The sequence below is a fragment of the Rhinolophus sinicus genome, chromosome 14, assembly GCF_057876585.1.
Source record: "Rhinolophus sinicus isolate RSI-liver-muscle chromosome 14, RSI-T2T, whole genome shotgun sequence".
NCBI classification, from domain to species: Eukaryota; Metazoa; Chordata; class Mammalia; order Chiroptera; family Rhinolophidae; genus Rhinolophus; species Rhinolophus sinicus.
In genome coordinates, this window is record NC_142514.1 from 167413419 (window position 1) to 167429595 (window position 16177).

At 52.1% G+C, this 16177-nt stretch overlaps 1 protein-coding gene and 1 long non-coding RNA gene across 10 annotated transcripts in view; one reads left to right on the forward strand and one right to left on the reverse strand.

Moving 5' to 3' along the window:
- Nucleotides 1–14817, forward strand: part of PRR5L (proline rich 5 like) — a 129704-nt gene extending 114887 nt beyond the window's left edge. For 8 of the 9 annotated variants that reach the window (XM_019738570.3, XM_074336218.2, XM_019738571.3 and 5 more), the window contains 3 exons: nucleotides 285–425; nucleotides 5628–5754; nucleotides 12024–14817. In XM_019738570.3, the coding sequence (XP_019594129.1) occupies nucleotides 285–425; nucleotides 5628–5754; nucleotides 12024–12418 (663 nt within the window). In that variant the 3' untranslated portion in view covers nucleotides 12419–14817. The remainder of the gene's footprint in view (nucleotides 1–284; nucleotides 426–5627; nucleotides 5755–12023) is intronic. The other variant, XM_088789516.1, reaches the window with a different exon arrangement.
- LOC141572258 (uncharacterized) lies at nucleotides 117–5593 on the reverse strand. The gene is made up of 3 exons (XR_016018351.1): nucleotides 3505–5593; nucleotides 2453–2749; nucleotides 117–456 (listed from the first exon to the last, which is right to left on the reverse strand). It is a non-coding gene; the product is annotated as an uncharacterized LOC141572258 (long non-coding RNA).
- Nucleotides 14818–16177: the final 1360 nt, after the last annotated feature.

Below are 16177 nucleotides of genomic sequence, written 5' to 3' on the forward strand. Positions count from 1 at the left end.
TCCCCACCTTCCTCTCTCTCCCTTTTTCCTGACCACTCGTGGCACTCATGACAGTATGGCGCCCATTGTTTGTGTCCTCTACATCGTTGGGTCATTTAGGCAGGTTGAGTCACGCCTTATCTTAAACGAAGCTTTCATTCTGCAAGTTGGGGGCTAAGTCTGTGACAGCCCCCCAGGCCTTGAGATGCCTCGTCCTGTCCCGTCCTGGGTGCTCCGAACCCCATGTGGTGGGTGGTAGGTCCAGCGCACTCTTGCCTCCCAACCGTGCCTCTTCTCTCCGCCAGGGCCAGGAGCTGACCATCCGCCAGATCTCCCTGCTGGGCTTCCGTGACCTTGTCTTGCTCAAGGTGAAGCTGGGTGACTTGGTGCTGCTGGCCCAGTCTCAGCTGCCCTCATCCATTGTCCAGATGTTGCTCATCCTGCAGGTGAGGCCCCAGGGGAGACGTGACTCCACGGCTGAGGGAAGAGAAGAGGGAAAGAGACTCCCACTGTGGGATGAGGGGGAGGGGACCACATGACCAGAGCACCTTAGCTTAGTTTAGTGTCCTTTAATTTAGTCGTGTGTGTTCCTTAGTTCATTTGTTCATTTGCTGTACATCCCTGAGCACCTCTGAGGTCCCTGGTGCTGTATTCGGTGCTGGGATCCCAGTAGGGAGTGAGAGGCACAGAGTCTTGTCATTGAGGAAGTGGGCACTCTTCTCTCCTCTCCTGTTCAGTAGAGTCACAAGTTACAGATAACAAGAACCTAGCTCAAGCCAGACCAGGAACTCACTGGAAGGTTCCTGGGACAGTGGGCTTCCTAAAGGACTGCGACCAGAAGGGAGACTGTGTCAGGCCACAAAGCCACCATCCTGTCTCCAATTATTGGTCTCTACTTATATCTGGTCTACCTTGTTCTCTCTGACGCTGCGTCTCCTAGCCTTGCCTAGTCTCTCTTAGACTTGTTTCTCTCTCTCTCATTCTCTCTCTCTCTCTCCTCCTCTCTCTCTCTCTCTCTCTCTCTCTCTCTCTCTCTCTCTCTCTCTCTATCTATCTCTCTCTCTCTGCAGAACTGCATTCAGTGCCTTTGGTTTATACCTGATCAAACATGGCATCTTATAGCTCATCTGTTTTCACCAAGAGACGACCCCAGATGGTTGCCTAGTATCTCTTCATCTCAATTCTAAATCAACAATAGGAAGATGAGCTAACATTTACTGGTTCCTGCCAGGCACGGACCAAAGACTAAGTGTGTTGCCATCTGAATCAAATAATCCAAATGACCCCATGATGAGGTGGGCACTCTTGTTATTCCCATTTTACAGATGACAAAACTGAAACCCAGGAAGTTTATGTGCTTGCCTGAGGTCCCTCAGCAAGAGGTAGTAAGACTCAGAACTATGTCCATTCAGGGAAAACACTTTGATTGGTCCAGCTCAGGCTACATGATTCCCCTCTGCCCAATCAGCTATGACCTTGAGTGGGATCAAGGTGTGTAAGGATGGCCTCAGTGATCCCAATCCTATGGATGGGGGCACACAATTCTCAAGAAAGAGGGTACATGTGGGGTAGGGACACACCCAAAAGGAGGCTATTATATACCCCCCACCTCTGTACCAAGTTTAGATCCTGGAGCATCAGCTCTGAGCCTGTCCTCCGGGAAGACCTTCCCATCCTTGATCAGTCTGGCAGTGACCTCAGGCTGCCCTCTCAGCAGGGATGGAATGTGAGGCTTGGGGCCCTGACCTTTCCTGCCCCCCGTTGTGCTCTCCGGCTCTGTCGTTAGACTATCCTTCTGGGTATTCTCCCCCCTTCCTGAAATCAGAGTAGAAGAAGATTTGCCTAATAGGATAAGACTGGGTGTAATTGGCTGGAATGCCAGGTCAAGTATTTTTGTGGCCGGGAAGGAGAAGTAAGGAGGGTAGAAAAGTGTGTGTGCAGCTCGTGTCTGAGAATCATAAAATACACCTTGGATTCCAAATAAGGAATCTAGAAAATGAGATTTTAGGATTCAGATCAGTAGATTAGGAAAGGAAAGCTGGGCTTCCACCCTTCCATTTCCATTTATAATATTTTAGGGATGAGAGGTGACTCCTTTTTTGTTGTTTGTTTTTTTTTTTTTGTTTGTTTGTTTTTTTTTTTGGAAGAATTGCAATGAGGGCTCTCACCTGTGGATGGTGGCCCAGAGGGCCTGTCTCTGTAGTAAGAAAAGCACATCTAGCACATTCCCACATTCCGGGCCCTGTGCCCCACCACCCAGGAACCATACGAGAAAGCTGTCATTGTCCCCCTGAAGCCCCTAAAGATGGGTAGATTGCTTGCCCTGGAGAATCCTCCTTCATTTGCCCGGGCCTCCACCCTAGTTTGCTCTCCACGGGGCAGCTTCAAATCCTTCAGTGGTCCCTGGTGAACTTAGGAAAACAGCCAAAGTCTATACCCTGGCCTCTGACCCCTCCCGCCTCCCCAGCCTCACCTGCGGCTCAGTGTCCCTGCTGGTGGCCCTCCGGCCACACTGTCCTTCTTGGCCCATTCACTCTGCTCAGAACACTTGGTCTCCAATGGCCCACAAGCCTCCTCCAGGTCCAGGTGGGTCTATGTGTTTTCTCCTCCCTCTTGTGCCTTCAGCACCCATCACAGTCTCCAGCACATAGTAGGTATTCATTCAATGTTCAGTGAATTGTGGCCCCAGCTAGGAAGAGCCTAAGTGTGACTGACCTCAGGTCTCTGGGCTCCGTCCTCGCGGTCGTGATCATCATGCAGGAATTCCAAGCTTGGCAGAGGAAAGTACAGTCAGAGAAGAGGCTTCAGCATTGGGACAAATTTCTGGGAAATCAGGCAAGGAAACAGTCCCTGTTTTCCCATCACCGATGAGGTGGAGGTTCAGAGAAGTGGCTAACTCTTACAGCTCAAGGTCATATACTAATTTGTAAGACAGCTGGGTTTGTCACCCATTCCTCAGCTCTTGCTTTTTCCACCTCCGCACTCAGCCTTTCATGGCTACACTGCCTCCCTGCCCTCAGCCTCCCGGGGCACTTGGAAACACCCCGTAAGCTTCTAAGGTGGTCCCACTTTAACATGGAGCGTTAGACATTTTCCTGGGGGGGGCCTCCTGGGACTAGTTCTCCTGGTCCATGTGTGTCCTTCCTCATGCTAGGACCTACAGAGCCAGGGGCTGGGAGTGTGACAATGACACGTGCAGGCCTCTCCCCAGTCTAGGTCCATCTTCTTGAGCAAGAAGGGCAGCAGCTTCAGGATCTGAACGGACCTTGCAGGTCCCACTGCCCTGGGACCTCTCCCCCTGCAGGAAATTTGGGCCCTGGTACTTACAGTGGCTCCCTTCTCGCCCCAGCCCCCCACCCTCCATGGTGCTGTGACATCTGGGGCTGATTTTCCCCTGCTTGACTCTCTTACAGGGAAAAGAGCCATTGGTCAGGCCTTCCTTTCTCCGTCTTCCAATGCTCTTCCAAAATGTCCCTGAACACACCCTCCCTTTCCAAAACACACAAGGGGCTCACGCTTTCCTACCGTGGGCCACGTGCTGCTGCCCTCAGGCCGTTCCAGGAAGAAGCTGAATCAGAGATTTTGACAAACGTGGAGCTCTGGTTCCTGCTGGCAGGTGCAGACAGATCCTAAGCTCATCCGAGAGCGGTGCCTTCTGAGGGGTCCCCCCAGCCAGGCAGGATGTATGACCCGGGCAGACCCGGGGGAGCCCAGGGTCCTGTGCTCACCGGAGCCCCAGGCTTGGTTTAATACTCTCCCATCGCCGTCTTGACATTCTTAATCATTTTTGAACAAGAGACCCCACATTTTCATTTTGCACTGGGCTCTGCAAATACTTCGCCAATCTAGCAGCCTGGCCGAGGGCCGGGCGTGGGGGCGGCTCCTTCCTGGGGGCGATGTGCAAACCGAGTTCTCAGCTGCTACCCTGGGAGAAAACCATCCAGCTCCAAATCACACATTTCCTAACCCATTTTCTTCCCATCTTTTCCCTCGTCTCCTTTCTTTGTCATCCCTCCCTGGCATTTACAACTTGTATGGGGGAAAGGTTTGGGAGTAGAAGTCAGATGCAACAATATCATGGAGGGAACAAAATGGAGAAAAAAAGAGTTCACTGGGCTCTGAAACCCAGGCAAGGTGGTTTGGGGGCTGAAACGGTTCCACTTTGGAGGCCTGGGGTGGGTCCTGGGGGGCATGAATAAGGCTCCCCTCTCCCTTCTCTGGTCTGGAGGGTTCCCTTCCCTTTGGGCAGACCTGTGTGTTCCTCAGAAAAGCACCTCCTTGGTTTTTCCCCTTAATTTCTGCTGCCAGCTTTTCCGATGCTTCAGCTCAGGCTGAGCGGAATTGGAGCCAAGGGGGGCGTGAAAACCCATCCTGCCTTCTCCCCATCGCCACCAGGTAGCCTGCGCTAAAGCCCGGTGCCGTGGGTCTGAGGCCCACTCACACTGCCGCTGCATCTCCTCCCTCCTGACCCCTTCCCAGCCCCAACCTCCAAGTCTTCTGCCCTGTAGCCCCCTCCTCAGTCTCCCTAGTGTTTCCTCAGGCTGCCTCCTCTCTCCCACCGCCTAGCCGCCCCATCTCGGAGCCAAAGTCCCTGCCTTTTTGGGAGCATCTGTCACACCCAGTGATCTCCAGCCTGTAGGGATATTGCCCTTCTGGCTTCATTGCCCGACCCTGACCCTGCATCCCCCGAAATCTCCAGTGTGCAGTGGAGAGATTTCATTTTTAAGGGAAGGTGATTTCAAATCTATTCCATCTTGAGGATGTGGCAGGACAGCCCCGACAGCCTCGTCGCTGCTCTCCCGCAGCCGCTCAACCCAAGATTATGGCTTGGAGTCCTTTCCAGGGAGGCATGGAGTCCCCTAGCAGCCTGCTGGTTTTCTAGAAAATCTTGGTTACTTCCTGGCTCCTTTCCGGTGTTGACTATTGTGGTCGTTGTTTTCGTTGGTGTTTGCTCTGGGCTTGGCTGTGAGGGCTCCAGTCACGCTCGGCTTTTGAACTGATTCTTCGTCTTGGTGCTCACCATACATCCCGTGTCCGAATGGCTCTTTCTTCTACTGTTCTGGACTGTGTTGTATTCTGTCCCCCTCTCTTTTCTAGCCTGTTAACAAGTGGCAGTAAAATGCGATCGGAGCCAGAGAGCCTGGGTAAAGGTCCTGGGTTTTCACCACTTACCCGCTGTGTTTTCCTGTGCAAGTTGCTTAAGGTCTCTGGGCCTTATTTTCCTCTTCTTTAAAGGAAGATGATAAGACTGTCACCTTCTTTGGGTTGTTGGGAGGCCGCTGTGCTTTGATCCATGTAAAATGCTTATGTAAAGTGCCTGCATGCTGAGTGTGAGGCAGTGATTGTGATAGTGGGGGTGAGGTTACTATGATTGGCACCAGTCAGACCTCAGCCCGGGAGCTGGGGTGGGGCCCATCTCACCTGCACTGCCTCAGTGGGGCCCCTGGACAGGCACCGGAGTACCCGCCATACACACAATTCCGATCACAGTGTCCCATGACAAGCAACTCGGTCTTCAGGCCTCAGTTTCCTTCATTCCAGCCATGAGGGTGCTGCCTGCCCGTGTAACTGCTTTGAGTGTAGTAAGAGGGCCAGCTGACCATGGCGACTTTGACTGACCTTTGCTTCTCTTGGATGTTTGTTTCCAGAGTGTTCATGAACCCACAGGCCCAAGTGAGGGTTATTTGCAACTGGAGGAGCTGGTGAAGCAAGTGGTTTCTCCTTTCCTGGGCATCATCGAGGACCGAGGCGTTTCAGGCCCCACGTACACACTAGGTAAGGGGTACAGCTCTCAAGCTGCCAGGAGCCTTAAAGACAACGCTACCAGCTCCATTTTACTGGGCCCCAGTTATGCACCGTGCCTTTTGCTTCGGATGCAGGCCCGTGCCAATTGGTGCATGTTAATCACTTACCTTTCCTGGCTGGCCAGTATCTTGGCAACCTCCCCACTCTGCAGTTCCTCCCCAGGGACCCTTAGTGTGCGTCTGTAGTGGTGCTCATCTGATCCACATCTTTGATCAGGGGCCTTGATCTTTTTCTTGTGCATGCGATGTTATTTCTTCTGTATCTGATACCAGAAACTGTGCCTTAATGTCCCATTCCTCCACCTGAGTAGAAAAATCACCCGAGGTGCATTTCCTTTTTGAAAGCAGCTGGAAAAGTGAAGCCAACTTTTTGTGTGTGTGGCCAGATGACACGGAGCTGGTACTCCCCATTCCATTTCTGTGGGTACTGCCAGGGCCTTCACACCTGGGAAAGGGCTCCTGGATTTGGGGAACAAATTCTGTTGGGGCCCTTTTCCTGTAAAACTAGCATTCGTGAATGTCAGGCTCTGTAGTAGGCACCCCGGAGAGTCCAGAGATGAATCAGATCTGTTCCTTCTCTCTGTGAGACCTCCGTCTAGGTGGGGAAATAGTTTCTGTAATAGGCTTATCATAAAAGATGTTCCTCAGTTACCCTCTGAAACAAAAGCCCCCAAAATGCAGGAATTTTTTTGTTTGTTGTTCTACCTCCAGCAACTGGAACGGTGCCTGGCATACCGTAGGAACTCAAAAATATATGTGTTAGATGGATGGCTGGCATCTATCTGTACCCCAAGACCAGGATGACGAGCCCCCACGGAGGTGCAGAGACAGAAAGGGAGCCCCTGAATTTAGAACCTTTTGCCCCCTCTCCTTGCTTGGAGTTGGAGCTGAGCTTCAAAGAATGAGGTTCCCAACCCTTCCTGGGCCTCTGTGCTGCAGAAAAAGGCAGGGCCGGCCGCAGTCTTTACGGCCCCTTCATGTTTCTCTGGAGACATCAGCTTAACCACAGCCACCACAAATCGGAGGGTGCTGGCCCCAACTTGCTGTCTGCCAGGTCCTCCCCCTTCCTCCCTCCCTCATTCCACCCAGGAGTTGGAACAAGCCAGAGTAGAAATGACAGCTGAAGGAAAGCAGTCTCCTGCCCTCCCCGGCCACGAGCTGGGCGCCATGTTGCCATTCCTTCCCTGGAGCGCACCTTCCTGCTAGGGCACAGCTTACTGGCTCACCTCCTGTGGGGCAGGAGGCTCCAGGCAGATGTCAGGAGGCCAGCAGGTTAGCCGGGCCATGGCAGGGACTCCACCATCGCTGGGCCTAGAGCCAGAAACAAGGGTAGATTTGGAAGTTTGTTCAGTGAGGACTTGCTCTAAGAAGGGGTACCTTCAGCGCTCCAGCTAACAGAAGAATAATACCCATCTTTGTCAATATATAAAGCAAAGGCCTGAGGTTTTATTCTTGTACCAAGGACTATCCTTGCCTCTGGGGTGTTGTCTCAGTAGGAGCAGAAAGAGAAGGAAATGACCCTCTTTCCATTAATTTTTTATTATTATTTCAGCAAATGTATACTGAGACCCCGTCCCAGATACCCTGTGAGGAGCTGCAGATATATCCATGAACAAAACGGACCCACCCCTGCCCTCTGGCATGCACAGTCCAGTAAGGAAGTCACAAACAATAGACGATGACTCATCAGTGTACAAGTGCTCTGAGTGAGGAAGTACAGGGGCCCCGGGCCCCACAACAAGGGGACTTCACCTAGACTGGGAAATCAGGGAAGGCTCCCTGGAGGAAGTGATATCTGTGATGGGACCTATAGGATGGATATGAGTTAACTGAGTAAACAGAAAAAGCAGACCGCACCAAACACCCACGGAAGGATCTTTGGGAGGGCTTTGGGGTGGGGGGAGTGGTGAATGGAGGGTTCAGCATTTGAGGAACTGAAAGAGAGGCAGAGTTGCAGAGTGGCTGGTGGCAAGGGGAGCCCTGACACAGACAGCGTCCTGGGAACGGTGCTGGGTGGGCTGGATGCCATGCCACAGGGTAGGTATCATTTCACAGGTGAGGAAAATGAGGACTGAGGTCCCTTGGCTATAGAGCCAGGCTTCCAAAGCCCTAAGCTGTTTGCACTTTACCAGCTGTCCCTTATGCGCCCCCATCACCCCACCCCACCCCTGTCAACTCCTAGGAGATGACTGTGATTTTACCGAGGGACAGCTGAGGAGGTGGTCTTTCCCTCTCAGTCCTTAGTCCAAGAAGTATCGGAGACCGGACATTTTCCCTCAAACCTCTGGATACTGAACATCTAAAGTGGCCATGATGGTGCCCTTCCTTATGGAGGACACTGCTTTCCAGGTTGAGAGGTCTCTCCGGGTCTCAGCTCTCCCCTCAGTAAAATGGAGGTAATAACAGTTGTCCTGCCCATGGGGGAGGAGAGTTGAGACATGGCTGAAGTCAAGACTAAGGCGATGTGCTGGATGAGAAAAGGCAGGGCCCGCAGGAGGGTTTTGCCGTGGTCTCCTGGGGCCTGATGAGGGGTAGGCATGGTCAGGGCAGCTGGGACCATCATCTCCAAAGCCACCATGCCAAATGCCTGTCACATTCCAGGTGCTGACCGGGCACTTGACATGTATTCATTTCATCTTCACATAGCCTGCTGGGGGTGGCACTGTCTTACCTCAGTCTCAGAATCACTAAGAAATGTCCCCAGGGTGTCTCTCACAAGGCGGGGTAGGTGACCAGAGCAGAAGTGGTTTTTCTAGGAAGTTCCACACATGTTTGATCCCGGGATTCATGGGAAGCCTCTCTCTCTCCCCCTGCCAGCCAGGCGGATGGGCTTGAGGAATAAGCCTTGTTCCCTGCATACGCGAGGCTTGCTTCAGAGAGAAAAGATGAGCCGGAGGCCGTGACAAAGCGAGGGTATGCACGTGTGTGTGTGTCTCCCCTCCAAAGCCGTCACTTTCCTAGGGCCATGGGGGTGAGGAGGAAGATAATGGACTCGTAAATAGGCGGATTTGTCAGAGGCCAGGCCCACTTCCTACCTTTCTAGTTCCCCAAGTTTCCAAGCCACGGCTCGGGCTGCTTACCCTGGGCATGCTCGATTTCTCCCACACAAAAGCCCTGGCCTCCCACACATCTCCCCGCATTGTGTCTGTAGGGGGAGGGCCCTCTGCCTCGAGATACTGTAACTTCTCATGACAAGTAGGCATTCATGGGCTTTCAGGTGCTGCAGCCTGGAGAGGGACCCCCACAATGGGCTTGGTGTGGAGGGGGTCACAATGCCCACATTATGTGGGGCCAGGCTGGTGAGCCTGGGAGATCAAAGACCTGGGAACTGAGTCCCCGACAAAGGGCCAGAGGACCCGGGCTTTCTTCCCTCTGGAAGTTTGAAAAGAGCTGCCATTTCTGGCTCCTGTGCTGGGGGATGAATGCCAGAGCTCAGCAGGGTGCCTGTTGAGTGAGGAAAGGGATAAAGGCTCCCTCATACCCCACCCCGTGTGAAAGTCAGGACGAGGCCGGTGGGTAGGTGCCAGCTGAAGGGGCAGGACCCTGTCCCTCTCCCCGTTCAAAGGGCACCGTGGCAAGGGAGGGACCAGGTTTTAGGCCCCAGGAGGTACCCACAGTTTAATCAGTCCCTTCCTTAATGGGAGATTTCCTTCTCTGAGTGGCAGGGCCTGGCCTTCCCTGGTGTGAAGAGTGGGGAGAAAGCAAGTACCAACAGTGTGGGGAGCTCTCTGTCAGCTCCAGGCCAGGCATCCACTTTAAGGCCTCCCAAGGGGGCCCAGCAGGGGCTGACCCCACTGGGGACACAGCTGACACACTTATCCAGGAGTTGGCTCTGGAGTCTGGTGGGAGCTTAGCAAAGAAACACTGTCTGCCCAGGGAACTCGACACAGCCCAGCGGCCCCTGTGGTCTCGGCTCTGCCCACACCCTGTCTTGGGAACCAAAACATTCCTCCCAGAAAGCAGAAGGAAGAGCTGTAGGCCTCTCCGATGAGTCATCGCAGGGAAGGCAGGGAACAGCAGTTACGGAGAGAGGTGGGGCCAGCTGCAGAAGGGGCCTTGGAAACTCCAAGGACTGGGCTTCAGCGGTGTGGCCTGGAGTAAGTTACTTAACCTCTCTGAGCTGCAGAGGACTGAACACAGGAGGAAGAAGCTACCCTGTCTCCAGGCAGAGCTGCTACCTGCCGTGTTATGGCCCCAGCTAGAGGTGGCCTGGCTCCTGTGGAACCGTTCCAGATGAGGCGTTGTGCATGCTTCCCCTTCCCTCCCTGGGACCCCAAACCACATCCTGGCCCTTTCCTTGCTGTGGTCATGGCCTGATGATTTGTCAGTGTCCCCTTTAGACTGTGTGCATGTTGAGGGCAGAGAGCCTGTGGTTCCCCTTGTAACCCAGGCTCTGGGATAGACCTCTGAGTGAGGGAATGAGTGACGGTCTGGGTCCAGTCTCTCAGTCACTCTCGAAGGAGCAGATCCATCTGAAATGACCCCTCTGCGTGGCTTCTCCTCTGAACCCCCAGAATGCTCTTGTCTGTACATCTGCCCTGACATTTGCCATGTCGACCTGTTCTAACAGTTGTGTGGGTATAGGCCCCCTAGTTGTCACGAGCAGGGGCTCTGGCAGCCCAGGGCTTGAGTCGTGGTTTCATCACTAACTGTTGACTGTAAAGTTACTTAGCATCTCAAATTCAGGTTCCATTGCCACAAAAGGGTCTGCAGGAGATCATGTTGGTAAAGACCCTCCTTTTTTGATACAGCCCGTAGCACATAGTGATGTGGGTGATGTCGGATCTGCCGGCAGTTTCTGAGTGCGCGCCGGGATTGTGTCTCATGAAGCCGAAGAATGGAAACACGGACCAGGGAGAGGCAAAAAGTTTTAAAAAGAGGATAGTTTATTAGAGGCTGCAGCTCCCGAGCGGGAGGGGGTCCCGAATGGAGGTGCCGGTGACTGAGGCAAAATCTCCAACTTTTATACCTTCCCTTGCCTGCTTGGGGAAGGGGAGCTGTTTGAAGAAGGGAACTTATTGGAAGAAGGGAACTGGTGCCTTCTAATGAAATTCTTCTACCAGGTTTGTTCTGCTTGCCCATCCTAAAGGAATTAGCAAAGTAACCCGCTCTTATCTATCAGATCTGCTCTATTTGTCAGGCCAAAAGGAAGTTTATGATTAACCTCAAGGCCTTGTTACATTATGTCCTGGAGCAAAGGAGTGACTTCAAAACCTGGAGTTTTAGGATATGGTTGTCTTTGTTTATTCCACCAGGGACCTCCCTGTCTACCTAGGGACATGCTAGCTAACCTGTCTCAATAGCACATGCTCGGTTAATGATTGCGCCTAAGACACCTCCCCACCACGCACACACGCATGCACTGGGTTCCAGCCCCTGTGACAGGCCCCGTAACAGATTTACACTTCTCCTTCTCTCAGCAGTGAGCCCAGCGTTTTTGTTGAAGGAGGGGGCAGGCGTCCTGGGGACCCCCTCCTCCAGATTGCCCACCTTCACTCTGGCTCCAGCTCTTAGCAGCAGCCCAACGGGCCTCTCTTGTCATTTTGCTGCCTGTTGAGCCCTCCAAGGACTTTGGACCATTGGCCTAACAACGCGAGAGAGGTGAAGACATCCAGGCACCCATCTGAGACACCTTTCTGGCTCATGCTACTGGGTTGGGGCCCATGGGAAGCATCAGATGAATTCCCATTTCCTCCAGAGATGCTGCATGTGTCAGCCAAGCACCTCTATCCCCTGTGTCCTTTGTTCTAGCTGTTTCCACTTCCTGGACCCGCACGTGGTGAATGCTCACGGCACAGTCTAGCCTCATCTCCTGCCAGGCTGGTTAGAGAGTTCGGGCCCCAACGTGGGATTTGCAACCACCATTCTGAAATGCTTGCTTTTAACAGCAGCAGGACAGTAATGAATTGTTTTTCAGGGCATTTTAAAGGATGGTTCTTTAATAGGGTCTCTGCTTCTTTGAACTCTTGCGGTGCTCCTGCTTTATAGTTATTGATTTTTGTGATCATAAAAGTAATACATGGTTATTGTAAAAATGTGAGAACATTATAGAAGTGTGTGGCCTTGAGGGTACGAGCCTCATGCTTCAGAGAAAACCTCTGCCACAGTCTGGCATAGATTCTTCTGTCTTGGTCGCTCCTTGGCATTTTGTATCCTATTCATCCTTCCCCATTGATGAGGAGTGTTTGATCCCCACTATGTCCTCCTCGCTTACAGCCTTTGCTGGTTTTTCTCTTGCAGCCAGACGCCACTCTAGGGTCCGGCCCAAGGTCACTCTCCTGAACTATGCCTCCCCGATGACCGCCGTCAGCCGGCCCCTGAATGAGGTGGCCCTGACCCCTCTGACAGAGCAAGAGGGGGAGGCCTACCTGGAGAAGTGTGGCAGCGTCCGGCGGCACACGGTGGCCAATGCCCACTCCGACATCCAGCTGCTGGCCATGGCTACCATGATGCACTCGGGCTTAGGTGAGGAGCCCGGCGGTGAGGACAAGTGTCTGCTCCTGCCGCCCAGCTTCTCCCCACCCCACCGACAGTGCTCCAGTGAGCCCAACATCACTGACAGCCCGGATGAGCTGGAGGAGGGGGCAGGGGGCAGCCAGGAAGACTCAGAGCTGAACTCTGCTTCCCTCAGTTGAAGGCCCGCCTCCCGGACTCCCCAGCTCCTGCCTAGCGATCAGGATGAGTACGACTCCACCCTGGGGGCCCCCAGGGGGCTCTTCCTTTGGGCAATGCTGCCTTCTGTCTTTTCAGGTACAGGCCTAGTCTAAGTGCCCTAGGGGAAATCCCTGTTGGAAACCTCCCCATTTTCAGGACTGTGACTGCACACGCCTGGCTGCCTAATGTTCACTTTCTGATTTCTAGCCTTGCCTGCCTGACTCGGATCCTCAGGTCTGGGCTTTTCCCTCTCAAATATTGGACTGTCTGATGCTGCCAACTGTACATCCCAGTGCCCTCATCATTACTCTAGCAAGATGTTGCCTGAGCCACACACACACAGTGTTGGCTTTTGGGATTCCCCTTTAGGTCGGGTGATGCAGAGGCTTGTGGGTGAAAAGATACCTCTCCTCCCCTAGTGTGTGTAGAGTGAAAGTAGACTGCAGCCCCTACCAAGCAGGACTCTGGGAAAGTGCCTTCCTTATTCTGGTTTCAGAATTACTGGGGAAGAGTTGCCCCATTGGTGGGTGAGGGTCCACCCTCACCCGTATCCAGATACTACCTGCTGCCTTTGGCTTTTGGCCCAGGAGGGCCCCAAGGATGGAGAAGCCCCGTCTTTGATTAAGCCTCAGCATTTCCCCCTCCGGCTTTCTCCCAAGCTTGAGGAACTAGCCTCTCCAGTGGAGTAGCTGGTGCCTTCATCCTTCTCTCATTTCAGAAACTGACCTTTGTCCTGTTGTGGGTTGAGTGGCTGGCTGATACCAACCAACTAGTCTGTTCCTGGAATTGACTTGAATTTTTTTAATGTGTATCATTTCAAAAGAAGAAAGTAGTTTGCAAATATTTGCACGTAGGATCTTGCACTGCTCCTTTCCAATGGTGTGTGTCTTCATACTAAGAAAATAAGCAAACCCTCCAGGAAAGGAGACCAGAAGTGGTTTGGGGTGAAAGTGATGGTGGTGGACAGGGCTCAGAGGCTACAATGCTCTGGAAGCAGCTGGATTGGAATCCAGAATGGCCGCTGTTTGTGAGTGTTGTGGTTCATAGGGGAAGCTGCAGGGAGGTAGGGAGATGCAGCTTGCCTCATGAGCAGAGGGTGGTGGCGAATGGAATGTCTCAGTGCTTTACAGTGTGGGGGTGGGGGCGGGGGGAGATGGGGGAGATAGGGGCAGTGCCTTCTGGAGAGATGTTCATTCCCTGTGATTAAAGAAGTACCCAGAAGGGCCTGGAATTTCTAACGTATGATGTCTCAATATGCTACTGGGGGCAGTAGGCTGTCTTCTTAACGCTGCTCTCCCCAGGTCTGGGCTTTTTATCCACCTTGAGCCCCTGGTCTTCTCTTTGTCTTTGCCTGTTGGCCTCCCTCGTAACAGCTCCAGAAAAAAGAGAAGTCCCCCCTGGGCCCTTCTGGCACCGTCTAGGTATCCTGTTAGTCTTTGGAAACTTTATGACATCTCAAGAGACTTGAGCCAGCTTAGCTTCCGATGTGGCAGGAGGTGGCTGGGAGAAGAGAAGGACAGTTTAAACTGCCAGCAGGAGATGAGACCTTCTAAGGTCATCTAGGCCTTGACAGCATTTCCCTTCTGGGTGAAGAAATAGGACCAAAGTTGTGTTTTGGATGCATTGTAATTTGGAAATTGTGTTTAACAAGTTGTTTCGTGTTCATCCTTCCGAGAGAGTGATGGACGTCCAAAGGAGATCTGAGAATTGCAAACAAAAAGTAATCTCGGTGTACGTTTTCGATAAAGTCCACAAATGGACTAGCATGCATTAGCGAATGGCACAACGTGATGGCGTATGTGATGGATGGCTTCTGTCCTTTAGTACACTTAGCCCTTGGGACTAGTATTTATTGATCCAGGCAAAGTAATTAATCATGCTTGGGTTTTCTTTTTTTAGTTTACAACATTAACAGTACATATGTTTTCAAATGCCTCATCCGTATACTAAATGCCCCCGAAGAGGAAAGCAGTCATCAGTTAAACACGGGAGCTCTTAGGTTGAGAATGGGTTTGTCAGTGAACTTCATTTGCTGATGACTGTTAACCAGTTTACAACTTCTCCTTTGATCTACACACTTGATATTTGTACAGTAAATATTTCACACTGTACATACAGCAATGTTGTTTGATGTTGATGGGTATTTTGGCCATGAGAGCTGTTGCAAGAGTGATAGCTGTTGTGTTTTTAACCACTGTTTCTCCCCTTGACGAGATGAAGAGTCATTTTTGTTATTTAAGCTAGGATCTTTCTGTGGCTGAGGTTTCAATGACAGGAAGCGATCACAACTCCACACTCTGAGGGAGCTCACAAACCCCAAAAACCTTTCATGTTGTCTGTTTGCAAAACGGATTCAATAAACATCTTTTTGTACACGTTACCTACCCGGTTCCCACGCTGTGTGCCTCGACTGAATTTACAAGCGCATCAGCCCATGAAATCTTTATGGTCCTGTCCTCACACTCCCTGTGCCTGTTTTTCCTGCCTCCATGTGCCTTTTCCTGTTGCCACCTGCCCGCGCCCACACCCCCCAACCCCCGCCCCCGGGGTTAGACAGCAGCCTCCCCTCAGCCAATGTCCCTTGGGTTTTGTCTGCCATCCTTGTCTGGATTGACAAGTCATTTCCTGGAGAAATGGCCTGTCGGCAGAGCTTGAAAAACCACTGTAGAAAGTCTGAGAAGGAAAGGCCTTTTCTCAACCAGCATGGTCTCTTCCCGGAGTGTTTGCGCTAGAGGGAACTCTTACCATATTTACTCATGGACTCTCTCATAAGAGTCCCCTCCAGTTCCATTTGGCAGAAAGAATTTATAATATTTTACTCTTGGCATAAGTTTTCCTAAGAGAGCTGGAGCAGCATAAGCGTGAGACCTTTGAAGCAACGGTAAGAACATTTAAAGAGGTATGACCTGAACTGATTGAAGATTCTGGAGGATGTTAAGGGGAGTGTGTACATCTTTGCTGAGTCTTCAGAGACTAACTATGGAAAACAGCCGCTGAGCATTCCGCCTCGGTAGATTTCATGTCATTGGTGCACCGCCATAGTCACACATCCATCCACTTGCCTACCCGTCACGTATTTGTGGAGCTGCCACTGTGTAAAGGCACTTTCCTTGATGCTGGGGATACAATAAAGGACAGATAACCAAGGTGCTTGCTCACTTGGAACTCACAATCTAATGGGGGAAGGCTGGCATTTCAAATGATGAACAGCCCCGGATGAAACAAAATGGCCAAATGCAGTGACTAGAAGGTGGTGAGAGGGTGATCCTAGGAAAGGTGGCTAGAGAAAGCCTCTCTCACATTGATTTGAGCTGCGAAAGTGAGTGATAAGGAGCCAGCCTGACAGTCTGCTTTCATTTTCTGTCCCTGCCATAACAAATTGCCACAAATTAGTAGCTTAAAACAACACACATTTATTATCTCACGGTGCTGAAGGCTGGCAGTCTGACATGGGGCTCAGTGGGCTAAGATCGCGGTGTTGGCAGGGCGGCTTTCCTTTTGGAGGCTTTCCAGGGACGACGCACTTCCTTGCCTTTGTCAGCTTCTAGAGGCCGCCGTGTTCCATGGCTCCTGGCCTTCTTCCTCTATCTTCAGAGCCAGCAATCTCGCATCGTGTCACACCAACCTGTATTCTGCTTGCTTCTTCCACTTTGAAGGATCCTCGGGATGTCATCGGGCCCACCCAGATAATCCAGGGTCATCTTCATCTCAAGATTTCTGTGGGCACTGCCTCTGCTGCC